The sequence below is a fragment of the Canis lupus genome, unplaced genomic scaffold (genome assembly GCF_048164855.1).
Source record: "Canis lupus baileyi unplaced genomic scaffold, mCanLup2.hap1 Scaffold_344, whole genome shotgun sequence".
NCBI classification, from domain to species: domain Eukaryota; kingdom Metazoa; phylum Chordata; class Mammalia; order Carnivora; family Canidae; genus Canis; species Canis lupus.
In genome coordinates, this window is record NW_027326565.1 from 2,711 (window position 1) to 25,570 (window position 22,860).

Below are 22,860 nucleotides of genomic sequence, written 5' to 3' on the forward strand. Positions count from 1 at the left end.
ATTCTTAATGTTATTGAACATCTGTGTCATTGGGCTGGACAGTGAGTGGGACAAGCATACTTTTCTTCCCAAAGCATTACCACCTGCAGCTAGGGTGATAATGTGTCTTATAAGACACATTAGACATTTAGGACATTTGGGGGGGGGGAGAGAGACAGGTGAGAAGGAGATGTTCCAAAGAACGCAAAGTTATGTTGCCCATAAGTCCATGACTGACAAGGGAAAAGGTATAACACGTGCTCATTTAAGAAACAAATGGCAGGGGATCCCTGGGTGGCGCAGTGGTTTGGCGCCTGCCTTTGGCCCAGGGCGCGATCCTGGAGACCCGGGATCGAATCCCACATTGGGCTTCCGGTGCATGGAGCCTGCTTCTCCCTCTGCCTATGTCTCTGCCTCTCTCTCTTTCTCTCTCTGTGACTATCATAAATAAATAAAAATTAAAAAAAAAAAAAGATTTAAAAAAAAAAAAAAAAGAAACAAATGGCAGCACAGAAAAGAAAGTAGGTCTTTGCCTCCTATACCCACTGGGAACATTTTTTTTTTTTGACATAAATATATTATCAATTAGTAATTAGGCCCTAAAAAAGCAAACATAAATAAGACACGTTCACTTTGTACTCCAGTTATTCCATTTTTAATTTCTTTTGTCCTTCCTGGTAATGTATTTCTTCCATTTTTAACCACCCCATTAAAAAAAAAAAAAATCTCTTCCATTTGTCCTTCTTCCTGTAAAAGTAGACAAAAGAGAGCTAGCTTCCTTCCAGAAGCAGCGGTGAGAAGGCTTGGCATTCTTGCCACACGGCTAACAGCTATAAAAGGATGCACTGGTTGGGTGTTAGACCTCATAGAGTAGGCTCTGTTTCCAGAGCTGGCTATACCTATGCCTGTACAAGGTCTCATCTGAATAATGTCCCCCATATGCCCGCATTCTTTGCCATTGTAATTCTGTAGGTCAAAGAACAATCTGAGTCAGCATTCTGGTTTTCAAAATCAATTGATTTTACTAGTTCAAACCAAAAATTTCTAGGGAAATCTGGACTGAAAAGAACTAGGTAACATTTAAGGACAGAAGAACCACTGCTTCTGAAATAGAAAGCAAAATGAACAGAACCTACCAAGCATGTTTCATGTATGAGGCCAGTCCTTATATAGAAATGTAGCAACAGAACTTCACTAGATTCAGGATTGTTTGGCAGATGGGAAGGAGTGACAAAATAAATGACTTGCTAACAGTGCCGAAAGGTAGGACTGCTGGCAGAGAATAGTGAGGGGTTAAAAAATATGTCTCCGGTAAAAGAAAGAATGATCAAAAAGAGTCACCATAAAACATTAGTTTGGAGTAATTGACTTAGATCAGAAGGAAAGGACATCTCTGTCTTAAGAAAATTCAAATTCGGGGAACCTGGGTGGCTCAGTCAGTTAAGCATCTGCCTTTGGCTCAGGTAATGATCCCAGGGCCCTGGGATCAAGACCCACGTTGGGCTCCCCATTCAGCAGGGGAGTCTGCCTCTCCCTCTCCTTCTGCCTGCCAGTCTGCCTACTTGTGCATGCACGTGCGAGCATGCTCTCTCTCTCTCCCTCTGTCAATCAAATAAAATTCTTCTTAAAAAAATCAAATTTGATGCTAGAAAGACAGTAGAGCCTTGAGCATATGAAGATAACCTCTGCTTCCAGAAACCAGTCAGTTTCATAAACAGATAAGTGATTTTTTTAATGGACACTTATAAAGTGACTTCTGTGTACAAAGTACTGGGGCCGGGGTGGTTAGCTTGTATAGGTTTGCAAAAAATTCAAGGGCATTAATAAAAGGTAGGGATGGCGGAACAGAGACATTGAGAAGACCAAGGACAGAGCTAGCTGGCGTCAAAGTTCCAACTTGGAACCGCAGCATTAGAGTGTTTGACACCCTTAAATCCTCAGTGTTGGGCTTGATAGTAGCACATCCCTCGGGCATGTAAGGAGAGGGAAGAGTTAGGTGGAGACCCCCCCTTTGACTCTCCAAGCCCCTTGAGTTATTAATGTCATAGGCCTAGTCAGCATTCCTATTTTTATTTTTTAAAAATGTCAGCCAGGTAACAACGTCAAAGAATCTCAGAATTATTTACAGAACCTACTAACACACTGCTCTGGGAGTTAGAAGGATGCTATTACCACAATTTTCTATATAGGAAAACTGAAGATTGGAAATTAGATAAATTTATTCCAGGTTCAAGCAGACATCATCATGTGGTGTCTGTCATTTCTCTGTACAGATAGCAAGAAGAGTCAGAAATAATGGTTGTACCAAAATTTTTTCTAAAATTTTCAAGTGAGAAAAATCTCATGGGATCTTTCTTCATTGTCTTCTTTCCATCTTCGAAGAAATTTGAATTCACAGAGTTAACCTTTCTTTTTCTTCCATGATAACCAGCTTCCTCTTCTCAATGCATCATGTTGATGACAGCTGATACCAGTCAGTCTAAGCTGATATTGTAACAATTTTAGATAATATTGCAGATGCACAAGGACATCCTCAGATGAATCAATTAAAAAAGTCACAGTAAGTTACCATTGAAAGTGTGGCAGCTGCACCCTTGAAAACAGATGCTCTTCTGGGTCTGAATGAGTCCAATTTTGACTAATTTTAAGACTTAAACACATTTCAGTCTGGTTAATATTAGGATGTGGAACCACTTGAGACACCCTAATGTCCTAGGCTGATTGCTTCTCCATGACAGTATGTTGGCTTTCCTTGAAAGTTACTGGTTATTTGATATGCCAGGGATTTTGTGTCAGTAAAAAGAGAGGACCCTCAAGGCTTGGCTGCCACAAGGTGGACTCATGAAATTAAAGTGACTTCTTAAGGCAACACAATTTATAAGGAAAGTGCTTGGGCTGTAGGGATTGACCAGAATTCCTTTTAGACTGTACTTCTGCAGGATACCTGAATAGCCCAAGAAACCAGCTACCGTGAACTACTTCCATATCTCCACTCTGTCCCCAGAATATGCTCAAGAAACTGAGGAAAGAGTTAACAATTGTTAGATGACAAGTTGTGCCTTCTCTTCCCTGATTTTCACCAATCTGTTACTATGTGAATGATTTGTCCTGTCATGTTGGTCAATTAAATCATTTGTTCTGTTCATTAAAAAAAAAAAATTGATTGAGCTCCTGTAATGCCTCCAACAGATATAGATAGATATATAGATAATCTGTGCCCTGTAGGAAGACATACTGATAAACAGATAATGTCAATGGAATATGGTAACTACTGAGAATTATGTGGAAAAGCAAAACAAAACAGAAAACCCCAGAGGAGTCAATGACCCTGGCTGGAGAATCAGACAATGGTTTCTGAATCAGAAAGTATAAACAGTTTAGAAAGAGTATTAAGAACCATCCAAGGTATAGAATTCTGAAAGAGCAGGATATGTTTAGGGAACCTGCTTTAAAAAGGTGTCAGATTAAAGGGCCAGGAAGGCAAGGGGCCGAGGTCAGAAAGGAAAGAGAAAATGGTGAAAAACAGAGAAAAACCGAAGTGTTAGAAACCAAAAATCATGGTTTTGCGAAGGAGCAATCAGGCCTTGGTAAGGACCTTGGACTTCAGCATATAAGCAGCAGGAAACACTGATGTTATTATTACAAAAAATTAACAAAGTCTCATCTGTGTTCTAGAAAAATTACTCTCCTTCTCTAACTCATTTAATGAGCTAAGTATGGAGGATTGAATTAAGGTAGGGGCAAGACAGGAGGCTTATTCTTGCAGTAGTTCATGGAAGAGAGTAGGGCCAAACCAAGAAAGTCGCAGTGGATACAGAAAAGATAAAACATATTAGGAGGCATTTAGGAAATGAAATTGGCAGAAATTAGTCTTTGCTGGGGAGAGTGAGGGAGAGGAGAGGCTCAGAAATTACTCTCAAGTCTGCAGCTGAGATTCCTAGATTGCTACACCACTGACGCACAGGGAATTCGGGATAAAGAACAGATGCTGAAGATAGATAATGGGTTTAGTTGTGAACACACTGCATTTGAGATGCCTGTGGGGTGTACAGGTAAGGCTAGCTTGCACACAGTTGATCAAATGAAGTTTAGGAGTCCTAAGTCCCCGGATAATAGCAAAACCCATGAAAATGGATGAGCTCACTCAGAGAGAACATATAGAATGACAAATAAGGGAAACCGGTAGAGGAAATAATCCTGGAAACACCGGCACTTTGGGGTGGGCTAAAGGAAGAGGATCCAGGGAAGGAAATGATGAAGACAATGGCAGAGAGGTAGAAGGACACCCAGAGGAGTAAGTTGCCATCTAAGCCGAAAGAAAACAGAATTTTAAGAGGGAAATGGCCAGTCACGTTGAACATAGCACAGAGCCTTTCTGAGATTAGTACTACTGTAATGCACCCAATGGATTTGGCGGTTAGTATATCATGGGTGATGATCAGAATAATGATGTAATCAGGACGTGAAGGCAGAAGGATTATGGCGTGTGGGAGAGTAAATAGAAGGCAAGACCACAGAGAAAGCAAGTGTTGACAAGTCCTTTGAAGCCTTAATGAGAATCTGAGGTCCTTAAGAGAGGAGGGACAAGAGAGTAGGAAGTACAGCTGAAAAGGAAAAGGAGCTAGAGAAGCACTAGCGAAGGATAGCCAAGGGGCACTGAAGGCATTTTCAAGATTCAAATCCAGAAAATTTCAGTGGCAACAATGCATACTTTCGTTTCCCTGTCAAAAGATGAGTTGCCAAATTAGCCAGAGTTAGATCAAGTTGCTGCCGAAGAATCTACTTAAAAGGTCACTGGGCAGATGGTGAAACGTGGGGTTCTCTAGCTACAAGCAAGGCTGGAAATACAAACATTTAGCTTTCTGGAGTCTGTGCCAGAGCGAGCAAGGAAGAATTGGAAGTAAGTGTGGGTTCACCTAACAAGCAGTGTCTGCCCTGGAGAGCAAGCTTCAGCATCCTCACTGACCAGTCAGTACAGAAAGCCACCGTTACAGTGACACAACTAGAGTCTCAAAAACACCTGCTTTTATGCAGTGGTTTTTTTTTTGTTGTTGTTTGTTTTGTTTTTATGATAGTCACACACACACAGAGAGAGAGAGAGAGAGAGAGGCAGAGACACAGGCAGAGGGAGAAGCAGGCTCCATGCACCGGGAGCCCGACGTGGGATTCGATCCCGGGTCTCCAGGATCGCGCCCTGGGCCAAAGGCAGGCGCCAAACCACTGCACCACCCAGGGATCCCTATGCAGTGGTTCTAAGAGCAACAGGATATTATGAATGATCTGATGTGACCCATCCCCTAGTATTAGCAAAATAACTCGAAGTGTGTCTCTTAATAAAATGATCAAGTGCTAATTATTTTTAAAGTCCATTGGAAGTGGGCTTTGCGGATATGAAGCGCAATCCCTGAAGTATACAACCGCGGAGCCTCTAACAGGGTGTGTGTGCATGTGTGTGTCCAGTAACCTCCTACCTCCACTGCATCCCAAGCCAATTCTGTCAGCAGTTCTTTTTTGGTAGATTTTCATTTGACATTTAGGAGAGAGTTCACTGTTTTGTGTTGTATTTGTTTGCCATGCTTACCATGTTTTTGCTCAGTATACTCCTTCTTGTTAAGAAAACTTTGTAAATCTCAATAAGCCCTTAGGAATTAACAGGCCGGCTTCTCCGTAGAACTCTGGGCATGATTTTTCATAGTGCTTTACTAAAATGTTTTTGTGGTAGATTGCAGTCGAGCAAAATATACAATGTGTTGCTTTTCTAAGCTACTTTTGCCTCACTCATTCCAAGTTTTACCTTGACTGTTTGTCTTCCATTAATTAACTGCTTGGATTTTTTTTTTTTAACTTTCATGGTGGAATTTGTCCAGAATGTCTTTGATAGAGTTTAGGAGATTAGTATAACTTTTGACCTGAAGCCATGAGCCTGATCTCTTCGGGCTCTGATTTCTGCCCCTTATCATTGGCACATAAAGAGCTCTCAAACCCCAGTTAGGGTCATTCAACAGCAGAGTCCAGGGACTCAAAAGCCCTAACATGCTTTCAAGTATTAGAATGGTTGTACTTAAGAGTTGCCTTCGGGCAGCCCCCGTGGCTCTGGTTTAGCTCCGCCTTCAGCCCAGGGCGTGATCCTGGAGTCCCAGGATCGGGTCCCACGTCGGGCTCCCTGCGTGGAGCCTGCTTGCTTCTCCCTCTGCCTGTGTCTCTGCCTCTCCCTCTCTCTCTCTCCTCTCTGTGTATTCTCATGAATAAATAAATAAAATCTTTAAAAAAAAAAAAAAGTTGCTTTCATCCAGCCTGCCAAATGAAAACATTATGAAGGCAGTGATCTTGCCTTGCAGTCGTCCAACTTGGGCAATGTTACCCTTAGAGAGAGGGCAGGTTACTGAGCATCCTGAATAATGCCAAAGCTGGTGGTAATCTTAAATCTACGTCATTACATTTTATTCTTTCTTACGGATCAGTTCCCTTGGCCCGAATTTGTTTGGTTTTCATTTAATCTTTGCCATAATATCTTAATTTATTAAAGTCTGGTTTTCCAGAGGAGAAACTTGGCCTTATGAGGCTGGACTGTCTTTCTGGGCTGTTCTCTGGGCTTAGCAAAGTCCAGAAACAGATGCAGCTCTGAAAGGCCTGTGGCTATAGAACCTGCCACAGCCACACGTGACTCTCTGCCCTGTATGGTGACCTCCTCCCGAGTTAGTGATGCTTTTCCAGATCTCATATCCCCTAAGTGCCCTCCCTCCAAAAGATACTGCATCCTCTGACAGAAGAATTCTCAGGTGGAAAAGCAAAAAATACTGATAATGGAATTTCAAGATGGAATTATCTTTTAAGTACCTTGTCACTATAATTAAGCTTAAAACTCATAACCTGGACAAATCACACACCAAAGAATAATAATAATTGCTTGTTATTTGTATTAATATTAAATGAGGTTGATATGCTATTTTTCTGTGTGTTTTAGCCACATTAACCCATTTAATGCTCCTCAAAACCACATGTTGTAGGTAATAGTACTCTGTTTTACAGTGAGAAACTAAGACATAATTTAAGTATTTCACTCTTGGTCATGTAAGTAGGTAGTGAAGACAGGATTCAAAGCCAGTTTTGGAAACTGTAGAGTAGCAAAAGAACTTTTGAATGAAATTGCCAAACTAATTGTTGGTGATCTTTGAGAAATTATGGGGAACTGGATATGCAACAGAGGCCTAGACATAAATATAGTTCACACTTTTGCTGTTCAGTATCTTCCTGAAGAAGTCTAAGTGCCTTAAATATTTTATCAATTACTTGATGGAGATACAGAAAGTAGTTTTATCAAATTTTCCAAAAAGACCTTTTGGGGCTTTTAGCTGACTATAATCTCTCTATGAGTTAAAGTAGAATATGGCACACTTCCTACTCCACCCCACCCCAAGATTTCAGGCTTCTGTGCAAGCAGCATAGCATCTAGAACAAGGGAGCTGATAATTCTGTCCAGACAGGACACACCTACTCTGTATTATTTATTATGTTTGGTCCTGAGAGCTACATTTCAAGGGAGATCTAGAACAATTGGAATATTTTTGTTGGCAAATTATGAGAATTGTAAAATAATTCACTCTGACTATATGAAGAATAGCTGAAAAACCGGGGATAACTAGCTTGGGAAAAGCAAGACTTCAAGGAAGCCAAAAGACATGGTATCTTTAATACCTGAAGTGCTAACACATGTGAGAATGAATGTGAAGTTGCTAGAATCAGAGCCAATGATTAGAAATTAATGGCAACAGATACGGCTAAATGTAGATGGCCACGTCTTTCAGAGATGGAGTAGGCTGCCTTAAAAATTATCAAGTTCTCTTTCACAAACATTTGTGTGAATATGCAACCAGAAGCATTGCAGCCACTTGAAGTTGTACAAGTGACACAAGCCTAGACCACGTGGTTGGGCCAGATGACTACTAAGGCCACTTTCCATCTCTGAGATGCTGTTCTATTAACCTATGCATTGATTGAAGGCAATCAGTGTTGAATCAAGTACAGAAATAGTCTATTGTGTCTTGGACATCTAATGCTGCCAACACCAGCATTAGCCAAATTGGCAAAAACATGATGAGCAACAGAGTAAGATGTCATTTCAAGCAGATCTATAGGTATCTGGTGCAGTGACTGATATTTTCTTCTCCTTCTTTCAGTGTTGTCTCCTGCTCAAGAGAGCCATATGAACATGGATCTTCCTCCAGTGTCAGAGCAGATCATGCAGACTCTGAGTGAACTTGCCAAATCCTTCCAGGATATGGCTGACCGCTGCTTGCTGGTCCTACATCTGGAAGTCAGGTATGACACAGCCAAGCACAAGACTGCAGTTTAAATGTATCATGGGTCATATATCACTTGCTTTTTCCTAGAAAGTGTCACCATAACTTATCATTGATGCCCTTTTTTTTACTGACTGTGATTTTTAGTGTTAATCACCATGAAAGTTTGGAATCATGTGCTGTATCGGAAATATGGTGATACAGAGTTTGCCTGGCCTGTGACATCAGAATGATCTGGATTTGAATGTCTCTACCAGCTACTAAGCCATCTTAAGTCAGTTAATCACCTTTACTAATCCTGCTTTCTTTTTTTTTTTTTTTAAGATTTCATTTATTCATTTGAGAGAGAGAAAAAGAGCATAAGCAGAGGGGAGTGGCAGGAGCAGGCTCCCCGCTAAGCAGAGAGCCCGACATGGGACTCAATCCCAGGGCCCGGGATCATAACCTGAGCCAAAGGCAGACGCTTAGCTGACTGAGCCACTCAGGCACCCCAGTAACCTTGTTTTCTTATTGTAAAAGTAAAACAGTAATTCCTAACTTACAGACTTTGTAAATGAAATAATAATTAGTACAATGCTTGCCACAAAATAAATGCTCAAAATATGGTAACTTTATGATTATGGTGATTTTATTGTCACTGATATTTTTACTAATGTACTCTGCTGATTAGTGAAGGAGTATACAGATGCAAGAGCTATGATCCCTTCCTTCAAGAACTTACAACCCAAAAAGAAATTACATTAAATAATAATTCAGGACAATAGTTTCAAAGACTCTGTATTCTTGGACTCTTGTTTTTTCCCCTGCAGTGTGGAACAAGCTAATGCTTTGGTGGCCTCTCTTATCACATCTATGGAAATGGTAGGAAGAAAAGACTGGGAAGTTTTCAATCATTTGTTCATTCAATAGACATTTACTGAGTGCCCTCTCTGTTCTAGGCAGTGTTCTAGGAATTGGGATACAGCAATGAAAAAATCACTCAAGGGCCCTGCTCTTATGGAGCTACATTCTAAGGAGGGGAAACAGGCAATGAATGAACAAAAAAGATAATTTCACATAACTACAACTAACAAAATAAAATAGCATAATGAAATCAAGCAGTGCTATCCAATAGAACTATAAAAGTGAGCTATATGTTCAAACCACATAATTAAAATTTTCTAATAGTCATTTGAAAAAGTAGATAATATAATAAATTATATTTTTCCTAACCCAGTATATCCAAAATATTATCATTTCAGCATGTAACTCATGTAAAAATTATTGATGAGCTGCATTTTTTTTCTGTACTAAGCCTTTCAAATCTGCATATTTTACACTTACAGCACATTGAAATTCAGACTGGTCACATTTCAAGTGCTTCACAGCCACACGTGGTTAGTCCTGTCATTCTGGACATTGGAGAGAGTAGCTGGGGTCGACTACGAAGGGGTATTGGCTTTTTTGGCTTTCAAGTAGTATGGCCAAAGGAAATATGACACGGTAACAGGAAGGAACCATCTGTACAAAGAATTTCTGACAGAGAGGGCAACGCCCCACGGTCCCAAGACAATCGAGCTTGGTAGGGTTGAGGAATGGAGAGGAGTGTCACTCTAGCCCTGTGAATAAGGACGTGAAGAGGAGTGGAAGGTTACATAAAGAGGCAGGCTAGGGCCTGGCCATGTGTGGTCATGAAGCCTGGCCGATTAGAGTGACCCTCAGACCAAGGAAAGTTGAGATTTCAGGGATGCCTGGGTGGCTCAGCGGTTGAGCACCTGCCCCTGGCTCAGGGCGTGATCGGCGGTCTCAGGATCGAGTCCCATATCAGGCTCCCTGCCTGGAGCCTGCTACTCCCTCTGCCTACGTCTCTGCCTTTCTCTCTGTATCTTTCATGAAAAAGAAAGAAAGAAAAAGAAAGAAAGAAAGAAAAGAAAGAAGGAAAGAAAGAAAGAAAGAAAGAAAGAAAGAAAGAAAGAAAGAAAGAAAGAAAGAAAAGAAAGAAGGAAAGAAAGAAAGAAAGAAAGAAAGAAAGAAAGAAAGAAAGAAAGAAAAGAAAGAAAGAAAAGAAGGAAGGAAGGAAGGAAGGAAGGAAGGAAAGAAAGAAAGAAAGAAAGAAAGAAAGAAAGAAAGAAAGAAAGAAAGAAAGAGGAAGGAAGGAAGGAAGGAAGGAAGGAAGGAAGGAAGGAAGGAAGGAAGGAAAGAAAAGAAAGAAAGAAAGAAAGAAAGAAAGAAAGAAAGAAAGAAAGAAAGAAAGAAAAGAAAGAAAAAGGAAGGAAGGAAGGAAAGGAAAAGAAAAGAAAAAGAAAAGAAAAGAAAAAAAGAAAAGAAAGAAAAGAAAAGAAAAGAAAAGAAAGAAAAGAAAAGAAAAGAAAAGAAGAAAAGAAAGAAAAGAAAAGAAAAGAAAAGAAAAAAGAAAGAAAGTGCCTGGAGAAGACATAGAAAGATTTTAAGCAAGGGAGAGAGATTCATTCATTCATTCATTCATTTACTTTTCATTTTTTAAAGGGCACTTTAGCTTTTGTTTGGAAAAGGGATTGTAGGAAGAAATATGAATGGAAGCATAGTGACTGTTGAAACCAGGTCTGAGCACCAGGGTGGCAGACGTAGAGGTGTGAGAAGGGTTGATTTGAGATATATTTCGAAGGTAGAGCTGATGAGATGTGTCAATCAGTTGGATTCGGTGCAGGGGCCAGTGGCAGTGAAAGAAAGGACCCAAGGCAAACCACACCAGCTTTGGGGCCAGGGTAACTATGTGGGTACCAGGGCTGTTAACTGGGGTGAGAAAGTCTGAGGGAGGAGAGGAATGGGGGCATGGTGGTGGACATCAAGACTTCCATCTTGGAGATGTTCAGTGTGAGATGCTTACTAGACCTCTACGTAACAACGTCAAATAGACAGCTGGCGGATACAGACGTTTGCAACTGGAGGATCAGAAAATTCTAGATCGGAAACTGTATAGTAATACATCTGTATTACCATGAGACATTATTAAAGTTCATGTAGCATTTTGTTCTTTCATTTGGAGTCTTTACTAGATTAAGGTTTTAAAAACGTAAATAGGATTTTAGTTCATGTGTCTGGACTCCAGTTAGAACTTGGATGTCTTTCAGGTGTGCTCAGGCAAAGCATAATTGATCATGTTTTGTGGGTGTCGTTTCTTTTGTATGCCGCGTGCTTTTTTCATTCTTCATTATCTTGTCCAGTGAGTTACTTCTTAATTGCTTGTGAGCACTTTATGAGCGGAGTCAGGGAAGCAGCATTGCAGATTTGAAGTGTTTTATTACACAGCATCATTTCTGATATTTCTCACATGCAGCTGTCCAAAAAGAAAGGCTCTTCCACTATGTTTTCTGACTTGTTTCACAGTAATTTTTAGATTTGTTTTATATTTATTTACAAGCTGACAGTAAAATAAATCAGGTGATTTCTATGAATAGATACATGCAATAGGCAGAAACAAAAACAAAAATCAGGAACATTCTGATGCCTCCATTACTTGGGTTGCACAGAAAAGCAAGGGAACATAGAATTAATTACTATCACAACTCCTAGAATTCATGCTATTGATTGTGTTGGGAACATAATGTGTTCCACATCCAGAATTAGCCTCTTGGAGTGTAGTTCATTCCGAGTGGGAGATTTTCAACACGTCAGAGTAAGTCTTTTAGATCCTTAACCTGTATTCTGCCCTTTTAATATTTGTACGTCATGACAGTACTATTCTTAATGCTGCACACACTTTGGTCATTATTTATTAACTTTACAAGAAACCATTCAGTACGATAACACCCATTGCTATATCTCTTTCAGCAATCATTTAAAAACAGATAAAGGTCATTGTAAGAATGAATAACAAAAAGCACCGAGTTTTACAGTCCCTGACACAGAATTTTCTTCCCTTGACTTTTACGAAAAGCACTAAACATGTTTATTGTTTCTAAATTAAATTCCCTCACCTTCTCATATAACATGGTTTCAACATTCAGGTTGCTTTCTTATGAATATGCTGCTCATTGTCTTTGTTCCTTTTAAAGTATGTGGAGATACAGTGAGCACTGGGTGTTATATAAGACTGATGAATCAGGGACGCCTGAGTGGCTCAGCGGTTGAGCATCTGCCTTCGGTTCAGGGTGTGATCCCAGGGTTCTGGGATCGAGTCCCACATCGGGCTCCCCGTATGGAGCCTGCTTTCTCCCTCTGCCTGTGTCTCTCATGAATAAATAAATAAAAAATTTATTAAAAAATGATGAATCACTAACCTCTACCTCTGAAACCAATAATACAGTATATGTTTTTTAATTGAATGTAAATAATTTTTTTAAAAAACAGAGCAATGGGAAACCTTAAAAATTCTTTTTAAATAAAGTATGGTAGATAAAACTAGGCAGAGACCCCCATGGATGGTTCAGGTAATAAGTATTGACATACTTCATTCTTTCCTTGTCTCAGTAACAAGCGTTTGTGTGCATGTGTGTTTATACAGTTAATAATACGATAAAACGAGTAAGGCATTTCACTGGCAGGTCAGTACATTGTACTATGGTAACGCTAAAATAAGGAGAGTGCCAAGCACCTTCGCTATCCCAGTGGTTTACAGTGGAAGAGACTGTTGTCCCCTGGAAGGCAGGAATCAGGTGTACCACTTTTATTCTTATGGCCCCAGACCCTGGATCAGTCCTGCTACATAATAGGTGCCCGATAAAAACTTGAATGCTTCTTGAGAATTAGCTGGTTTGAAATGAAACCCAAAGTAAGCGCTTTTTGTCCAAACAAAACCTGTTGTTCTTTAAAGAAAATGAATTAAAAAAAAAAAAAAGAAAATGAATTGATTTGGAGACTCAGTTTTCACCCAGTCATCTGCTACATGTATCTCAGAAGTATGGAGGCTGCGTGGCCAGCATCTTCCTTGTCACTATAATCTCCTAGTAGTTGTTTTGTTCCCATCCTGCCATAAAAGAGAATTAGGACTTAGGCCCTGTCATTCAGGAGCTGCTGCAATGAAGAAGTGGCTGGTTAGTACGGTGTCTGGTACTTTTACCCCAGAAGCCACTGGAATAGGAGAGAACAGATAGAATAGACAAAGAAATTAATGGGGAAAAAAATAGTGGGAAATGCTGGCAAGAAGTCCAAACAACTTCAAATGCCGAAAATTTGTCTTATTCACCAAAATATCTTTATATCCATAGCCCATATTTTTCTGTAGCATCGTTAAAGTTCAAACCAGAAAGTGTTCTCAAATCCAGTAGGTTCTCTGTTGAAGGACCAATCCAAAGAGCATTGGACGTTTTACCTGTGTCACTGTAGGTCACATTTAACCAACAAGCACCCCTTTCTGCAGTTTGAAGCATAAGGCAAACAACACCCCCAAAAGATGAAAGACATGGTGCGACCATTAAAAATTGTTGAGGTTTTTTTTTTTTTTTTTCTTCCTATTTGAACTTTAGGAGAGGAAAATTAAGTTGCCATTTGAGCCCAAGATGCCAGGAATGTCGCCTTTATCAGCTGATTTTTCTCACCATCAGGAGGGCTCTAAGTGGGCTCAACAGCAGCCGCCTGCCACTGTTGGGATCCAAAGTGTGCATGCACTTTCTGAAAATCACCCATCCTGCTGTGTAATCAGCAATATTTGCAGAGATCCTTAATGCCAAAGTCGTGTTAAGGTCAGCAACAACATGCCAGAACCCGAAGAAAAGAAAACACTTTTTGAATTTGACATTTGCCAGTGACTAGTTTAGTTTCTTTTTCATCTCTTGCCATTTTGGGAGAGGAAGAGGGTACCTCCAAGCAGTCTTATTTCTCTCTGGCACCACTCACTTCAGGATCTCATAAGCTCTCACCTCCAATTCCTGAGAATGTCCAAAGTCGTCTCTGTACTGTCAGCGGCTTCCCTTCTTCACCATCATTCTACCCTGTACACTGTGCTCAAGTGATCTTGCCAGAGCTCATATCTGATTATATCATTTCACCTCTTAAAATCCTCCTAAGGCTCCCTATGGCTTCTCAAATAAAGTCCACAGTCCATAGATGGCCCCCAAAGCTGATAGTCACCTGGCCCCTACCCATCTCCCCAAGCTCACCTCGTGCCTCCGTCTTCACATGTGATCTGTGTGTACTAAAAGGAACCCCTTGTCGTTCCCGAAAACTGGCCTTCGTTCATGCCATTCAAAGGCCTCATGCTTTTGTACATGGTTTTCCCATTATCTGGAGTTATGTCATCTGTAATTTACTATAAAAATACTTTAGCACTGATGGCTTGATTTTATTTTCGGCTAAGAGCTACTCAGTTTAAATTTCAACCGCAGTAGCAATCAGTCTCCCTAGTCGTGAATCCCACTCCAGGATTGGTCAGCTTTCACAATATCAGAAAGGTCACATTTCAGAGGGAGCTGCAACCAGCGCAGTTACTGGTGTCTGGATTAACACTATACACCTTGCCAATTAGCACAGGAATGCCAGTATGAATTTTTTTTGGAGAAAGGAAATTAGTCATTAATTGATGCAGCTGTTAGATGATCACCCATAATGAAAATGAGCTGGTAGTCAAGATCTTAAGATTCCCCTGCATAAGCAAGTTGTAAGAATATAGCACATCCTATACAATACAGCTCAAAATGGATCAGGGCACCTGGGTGGCTCAGTCAGTTAAGCATCTGCCTTCAACTCTGATCATGATCTCAGGGTACTGAATTGAGGCTCACGTTGGGCTCTCTGCTCAGGAGGAGTCTGCTTCTCCCTCTCCCTTTACCTCTCCCCACTACCTGCTTGTGGACGCTCTCTCAAATAAATAAATTAAATTCTAAAAGATTTTTAAAAGTGGATCATTGATCTAAATATAAAACCTGGGGATCCCTGGGTGGCTCAGCGGTTTAGCGTCTGCCTTTGGTCCAGGGCACGATCCTGGAGTCCCGGGATCGAGTCCCACGTCAGGCTCCCGGCATGGGCCTGCTTCTCCCTCCTCCTGTGTCTCTGCCTCTCTCTCTCTGTCTATCATAAATAGATAAATCTTTAAAAATAAATAAATAAATAAATAAATAAATAAATAAATAAATAAATAACCTAAAACCATAAAACTTCTAAGAGAAAACTTAGGACAAAAAATTTTTGTGAGTTTATTTGGGCCAAGATGACTTATGTATGACCCAAAAACACCATCCATAAAAGAAAAAAATTATGAAGTTCATCAAAATTAAAAACCATTCTTTAAAAGACATTGCTAAGATGAAAAGGCAAGCCAAGGAGTGGGAGAAAATGTTCCCAAAATGCATATCTAATAAGGGACTTGTATCCAGAATATATAAAGAACTCTCAAAACTGAAGAAAACAAACAACCAAAAAAATATTGGGCAAGGTGCACCTGGGTGGCTCAGTGGTTGAGCATCTGCCTTCAGCTCAGGGCATAATCCTGGGGTCCTGGAATCGAGTCCTGCATTGGGCTCCCTAAGGGGAGCCTGCTTCTCCCTCTGCCTCTGTCTCTGCCTCTCTCAGTGTGTCTCTCATGAATAAATAAAATCTTTAAAAAAAAGATATTGGGCAAGAATTATGAACCCAAAAGTATATGGATGGTGGATAAGCACATGAATATATGCCCACCATCAGTAGTCATCAAGAAAATGAAAATTGAAACCACAGTGAGATACAACTACATACCTGTTAGAATAAGTAAAAATAATTTTTTTAACCCAACAAACACCCAAAGGCTTTAGCTGAAGTGAAATTTCTAACAAAGAAAAACAAATACTGCATGATATCACTTATATGCAGAATCAAAAAAAGAAGTCAAAATCATAGAAACATAGAGCAGAAAAGTAGTGGCTGGGGGTTGGAGAAACAGAGGTTGGTAAAAGTACAAACTTTTAGTATAAGATTTGAATAAGGCCTCAGAATCTAATGTAAAACATGGTGACTTTAGTTGATAACACAATATCATATAATTGAAATTTGCTAAGATGTTAAAAGTGTAGAACTTAAATGTTCTCTTTTTTTTTTTAAGGATAAATATGTGACAGACATATTAATTAACTAGATTGGGGGAATCCTTCAACAAGATGTATGTCTATCAAATCAAATCACAATGTGTGCTTAAAATGTCTTACAGTTTTGGGGCACCTGTGTGGCTCAGTCAGTTAAGTATCTAACTCTTGGCTTTGGTTCCGTGATCTCAGGATCATGAGCTCGAGCCCTGCGTGGGGCTCCACACTCAGCTTGGAGTCTGCTTGTCCCTCTCCCTCCCCCTCTGCCCTCCCCTTGCTCTTTCTGTCTCTAAAAATGAATAAACACAACCTTTAAAAAAAAATCCATAAGCTCTGGTGCATCATTGCTGGTAGGAAAGGAAAATGGCATAGCTCCTTTGGAAAACAATTTGGCTGTTTCTTATAAAGTTAAAATAATACTTACTACATGACCCAGCAGTTCCACTTCCAGCATTTACCTATGACAAATGAAAATTTATATTTACACAGAAACCTGTACACAAAGCAGCTTTATTTATAATCACCCAAAACGAGAAACACCCCAGATATCAACTGGTAACTAGGTAAACTGTAGTATTTCCCTGCAGTGGGAATGTGCTCATCAGTAACAAGGAACAAACACAACATGAACAAATCACAAATGCTTTAAGCAGAGAGAAAGAAGCAGAACTCCCAAAGCTACATACTATATGATTCCATTTATATGGCACTCCGGACAAGACAAAACTCTAGGGAGCGTAAAGAGATCAGTGGTGGACAGGTCCTTAGGGTCTGGGTAGCGCTTGATGGCAGAGGGGCTCAAGGGAATTCTGGGCATGATGATATCGTTCTGTAACTTGATTATAGTTGTGATGTTACAACTGTGTGCATTTGTCAAAGCTCATAGAACTAGACACTGAAAAGGGTGAGTTTTACTGTTTACAAATTATTTCTCAATAAACCTTACTTAAAAAAAGGAAAGATGACAGTCAAGCCTGAAGCTCCATCATTAGGAATAATGCCCAAAGCTTTTGCAGTCATTTGTCTGGAACATTTCCTGTCACCTGATGCAGACCATGAGGGTAACAGCGTTTTCACTCTGAAGGTGTTCACGTCTACCTCTAGTAAGCCTCCCATGGCACGATCAAACAGCGCACCCAAAACAATAATTCGGACTTCACTGGGCTTAGAGCACAGTCTGAACTATGCCTGCCAATGGATGGAGGATTTTGTTTTCTTTTCTTTTTCTTTTCTTTTCTTTTTTTTTTTTTTAAAAAAAGCCTGTGAGGTAGAATTATTTGGACTGAAACTTGCTTTTGTTACTGCTTAACACAAAAGTCACAGAGTAGCCAGTCCTTACCCATCTCAGACTTCTTGGCAGTTACCAATAACTACCAAAGAGAATCTAGGAAATGTGCATGTCAGAATGACTCAGGCTGGGCAGCCCCAGTGGCACAGCGGCTTGGTGCCGCCTGCAGCCTGGGGTGTGATCCTGGAGACACGGGATCGAGTCCCACATCGGGCTCCCTGCATGGAGCCTGCCTCTCCCTCTGCCTGTGTCTCTTCCCTGCCTCTCTGTGTGTCTCTCATGAATAAATAAATAAAATCTTAAAAAAAAAAAAAAAAAGAATGACTCAGGCCATGCCAACATAGGAGTGCCCTCCTTCCTCAAGCTCATTCAGATCATCTTGTTTACTTAGGTATCACCTCCTGTTGCAAACCCTTCCTGACACCCCATGGCAGATGTCCATGGCACACTGACACATGTGCTTCAGATTGAGACACTTCTGAAAAGAAGAGGCCTTCTTTGGGGTTTTTGTATTGGGTTGTTTTTTGTTGCTGTTTGGTTGGGTTTTCTTTTTTAAAGATTGTATTAATTTATTCATGAGAGATACGGAGAAAGGCAGAGACATAGGAAGAGGGAGAAGCAGGCTCCCTGTGGGGAGCCTGATGTGGCACTCAGTCCCAGGACCCCAGGATCACAGCCTGAGCCAAAGGCAGATGCTCAACTACTGAGCCACCCAAGTGCCCCTATTTGGTTGGGATGTTTTGGTCTGCCCCAGGAGGCTGTGGAGTCTTTTAGGGCACAAATCATGTCTCACGTTCCCAAGTGCGAACACAATTTTATTCTTAAATAGATAAGTAAATTTATTTTAGTGTTTTGCTTAAGTAACAGGCTAATTGTAATAAGAGTGATGATAGCCAACACTTCCAGTGCACTTGCTCTATGCCAGGCCTATGCCATATGCTTGGTACTCAGTAGCTCCTCAGAGCACCTTATGAGGTAAGTGTTGTTGTCATCCCAGGTGCACAGATAAGGAAACCAAGACATAAAGGAAGTGATGCGCCTGAAGTCACACAGCTAGTAAATGTTGGAATTGGGAATTGAAACCAAAGTAGTATCATTCCAAGGCCAACTCTTTAGAGCTCTGTGACCTGTGCCTCTCAGTTTTGCTACAGCAATATCTTTTAAAAGATAGAATGCTTTTCACATTATGCATAAATCCCAGTCTTTGAAAGGAGTTTTAGAGCTCATTGACTGCTCAGCCCAATGTTTGGATTAATAAGCAAGTGAGGATCACAGAAACTGACTGGCTCCAGATCACTCACTTACTCGTTAGATGGCTTTCTAGTGAACAAGCAGAGGAGTGCATAAATATTTACAGGGCCACTGCTGCCTTAAATATTTGAGTATTCTGTCCCAAAAAATTATTGTTTTCATCAGGAAAATATATTGCTAACTGCTCTCTCCATCTTTGCCTTTTTTAGGGTTCACTGTTTCCACTATCTCATCCCCCTTGCAAAGGAGGGGAACTATGCCATCGTTGCTAATGTGGAAAGTATGGATTATGACCCTCTGGTGGTCAAGCTCAACAAAGACATCAGTGCCATTGAAGAGGCCATGAGTGCCAGCCTTCAGCAGCACAAGTTCCAATATATATTTGAAGGTCAGACCCTGCCTCTGTCCCTAGGATTTGAGGAGGAAGGAAGGGTGAAGGTCTTTTTGTTTTTTCTATACTATTGAAGTTCAAAACTTGTAGTTGTTTGGGTTTGGGTTTGGTTTGGTTTTTCCTTTTTGAATTAAAGCTGCAATATCTAGTCTCTCTCTGTATAGCTAGGTAGACAACAATATGGCTGCCATCTGCTCCTGGTTGGGAAGATTTAATCCAACATAAGGCAGATGGCAGCCTGGCTGCCTCCCTGACATACCACTCGTGAGAGTTGTGTAAATACATAGAGTGGACCATGAGTTAGTTCAGGAGGAGCTCATAAAAGAAAACGAAGCACACATAAAATGAGAAGATTCTAAAAAAGCTCTCATTGACTAAAATTATCAGCAGAAATGAAAGTTTTCTCTCAAAGAACATGCTATTGTCTGAAAAGAACAGAAACCTCTGATCAGCAGAGATTTTAGGAAGTCTATATCCATAAATGCCTTGGGGCAGGCAGGCAAGGAAGAGTATGAAAGCAAGTTCCATGTAATGGCATTCAGCTTCAACATTTTGAAATATGTGATGCCAGCCAAATCATTTTTCATGCCGAATTCCTCCCATGGGAAGGACTTTAAGGACTTCAAACTATATTCCCTTCCTTCTTCTTCTGGTTTGTTTATATGTAGGCCTGGGTGCCAAAGGTACCTATGGTGTCTCTCAGAATTAAGCCAATGTTATTTAAAAACAATTAAGAAGTTTCTTTGTGCAAAAGATTACAGAACCTGGGGGTAAGAAAGAAATGCTTGGCAATTGCTTGCTTTAAGAATCAGTTATGTCCCCCAAAATGCAGACCAAAAAAATAAGAAATCCTATTTTCCCACTAAATGATGCCATAAAGATGCATTCTGAAAGGAACTATCCCTAAAAGACTTCAGCCAAAAAGAATTCGTGATTAAAAGGTAAGCTATTCTCTCCATGGCACTGAGAATCTGGAAGCAGTCCTCTGGAGCTGGCAGCTCTGTTGCCCCCCTGAGAAGTCACTCCTCGCTCACTACAGTTGCCTCCTTGCTCTTGACTGTGGCTCTTCCAAGCCCTGTAGTATCAACATTCACAGTTCCTAGACTTACCTTCTCATTTGCCCAGACATTTCTTAACCTCTCATTCTGATGAGTAGCAATTCTCTTCTTGAAATACGGGTGTAACACTCTGACTTAGAAGAGAGGGGAGGAAATAATGCATTGAAGACTTTCTGTGTAAAAACCTCTAGGTATTTATCTGTGATACTACTTTCTAAATTCAAAGGCATAATACAGAATTTGCCAAGGAGTGTGGAATGGGGGTAACAGAGTCTCAGGCTTCCTTGGCGTGGCGGAAAGGAGTATTTTATCACAGATATTATTTGAAGTTGCTAGTGCATAGTGATCATTTAAAGCAGACAACTTCTACTGGGTTTTATTTTTAATTATTATTATTATAATTTATTATATACATGTACTTACATTTTGTGGGAGGAAGGGAAAACCAAATGGATCGTTGTATTTTCACATGTTCTTCTCTGCTTCCAGAACCTCCTTACAGAAAAAAGAAGAGTTTCCATGATCTTTGGTTGTTTATAACAACCTGGCATATTTTCTAAGCCCTTGGCCTGGTAGCTTGAGGTATAATATGGCAGGGCTGGAGCAGTGGTTATGTTGCATCGAGCCTCTCCATTTGTGACTACTAGGACATTGTATACTCTGAAACTATTGTAAGATCAGTGGTGCAACAATCCTCAGGGATAGATATCCTTTGGTCATTTAAGTTTGTGGAGAATTTGAAGAGAGAAACTCTTCCAGATTGGTGTATAAGCTCATGCAAGGTGGTACTAACCGTCTCCTCTTTTCCCCCCACTGATCTGCGCTGGCCCTTCAGGCCTGGGTCACCTGATCTCCTGCATCCTCATTAATGGTGCCCAGTACTTCAGGCGCATCAGTGAGTCCGGCATCAAGAAGATGTGTAGGAACATCTTTGTCCTTCAGCAGAATCTGACCAACATCACCATGTCGCGGGAGGCCGACCTGGACTTTGCAAGGTAGGAGGAAAGATTGGGCTCAGTCCCTCATACCAAAGCCAAGATCCCATTGCCTATAAAAATTACTTGGAAAGGGCAGCCCCGGTGGCACAGCGGTTTAGCGCCGCCTGCAGCCCGGGGTTTGATCCTAGGGACCCTGGATCGAGTCCCATGTCGGGCTCCCTGCATGGAGCCTGCTTCTCCCTCTGCCTGTGCCTCTGCCCCTCTCTTTGTGTGTGTCTCTATGAATAAATAAATAAAATCTTTAAAAAAAATTACTTGGAAAAATAGATTCTTGGTACTTATAAAGTTAGTTTAAAAAAAAAATGAACCAGTGAGATGTTCTTGAGTCTTAAAGAAGGTAATTTTATACAATTATTTTTATTTTAATTTTTTGAATTTTAAATTTTTTTAAAGATTTTATTTACTCACAAGAGACACAGAGAGAGAGGTAGAGACCTAGGCAAGAAGTAGGATGAGCCCGATGTGGGACCTGATCCCAGCACCCCGGGATCACAACCTGAGCCAAAGGCAGATGCTCAGCCACTGAGCCACCCAGGCGTCCCTCTGTACAATTCTATTGGATGTTTAACCTCCCTGGGGCAGAGGTTTTCCTGTTCTCTAACCTAAGTTCCTCTTACTACAAAACTTCAGTACTTTCTTATAAAAGCAATATTTGCTCATTGCCTAAGATATGTAACATAAAATACAAAAAAATAAATAAATAAATGTTACTTATAAGCCTTTCATCTAGAGACTGTGACAGTCGGTACAATTTCTCCTGGCTCTGTGCCTGTGCCATGGATACAGGTGAATTATCATACTATGCATGCATATAATTTCTCTTTGTACAAAATTGAAACTATGTTAATGTAATTTTATATTTGTTTAATTGTATTTTCCCATATCAGTAATATTCTTTGAAAACATTATTTTTCCCAAAGCCACTAATAGTCTTGAAAGTACAGTTGATCCTTGAACAACATGGGTTTGAACTGTGCAGGTCCACTTATATGCAGATTTTTTTTGTACATTACTATTAATGTATTTTCTCTTCCTTATCTTCTTAATAACATTTTCTTTCCTCTAGCTTACTTTGTTGTGAGAATACAGTATATAATACATATAACATACAAAATATGGGTTAACACTGTTCATGGGGCACCTGGATGGCTCAGTTGGTCAAGCTTCTGTCTGGTCAAGTCATGGTCTCGGGGTCCTGGAATCGAGTCCCGCATCAGGCTCCCTGCTTAGCAGGGAGCCAGCTTCTTCCTCTGCCTCTACTCATGTTCTCTCTCTTTCTCATCTCTCATATCATCTCTTTCTCTCTCTCTCTCTCTCTCTCAAATAAATAAATAAATTCTTTAGAAATCAATGGTCTATGTTATTGGTAAGGCATCTATCTGGTCAACAGTAGGCTATTAGTAGTTAAGTTTTGGGAGAGTCAAAAGTTATACACAGATTTATGATTCATGAGAATCACCCCTACCCCTACCTTGCCACGTGGTTCAAGGGTCCACTGTATTACTTTTGATACCTGAACAAATATTCCACGATATAAATTAGCCATTATTTAATCATTTGCACACTTGTAAACATTAGGATTTTTTCCCTCATAAATAACATGTGTAAAATGTATGTTTATAGGAGTCTTTTCCTCATCTCTTTTC

General features: G+C 40.4%; 1 protein-coding gene across 1 annotated transcript; it reads left to right on the forward strand.

Moving 5' to 3' along the window:
* Nucleotides 1-8,135: 8,135 nt before the first annotated feature.
* LOC140629903 (exocyst complex component 4-like) lies at nucleotides 8,136-21,244 on the forward strand. The gene is made up of 3 exons (XM_072819382.1): nucleotides 8,136-8,298; nucleotides 18,977-19,155; nucleotides 21,052-21,244. Exons 1-3 carry the CDS (start codon nucleotides 8,183-8,185, stop codon nucleotides 21,213-21,215), a joined length of 459 nt encoding a protein of 152 aa, XP_072675483.1. The 5' UTR covers nucleotides 8,136-8,182; the 3' UTR covers nucleotides 21,216-21,244.
* Nucleotides 21,245-22,860: the final 1,616 nt, after the last annotated feature.

Bases quoted from the DNA above. Each gene is read 5' to 3' on its own strand.
- LOC140629903 (XM_072819382.1), top strand. From the start codon at position 8,183: ATGAACATGGATCTTCCTCCAGTGTCAGAGCAGATCATGCAGACTCTG. The intron at 8,299-18,976 runs GTATGACACAGC...TGCCTTTTTTAG, and splicing joins GTCCTACATCTGGAAGTCAG to GGTTCACTGTTTCCACTATC. The intron at 19,156-21,051 runs GTCAGACCCTGC...CTGGCCCTTCAG, and splicing joins GTTCCAATATATATTTGAAG to GCCTGGGTCACCTGATCTCC.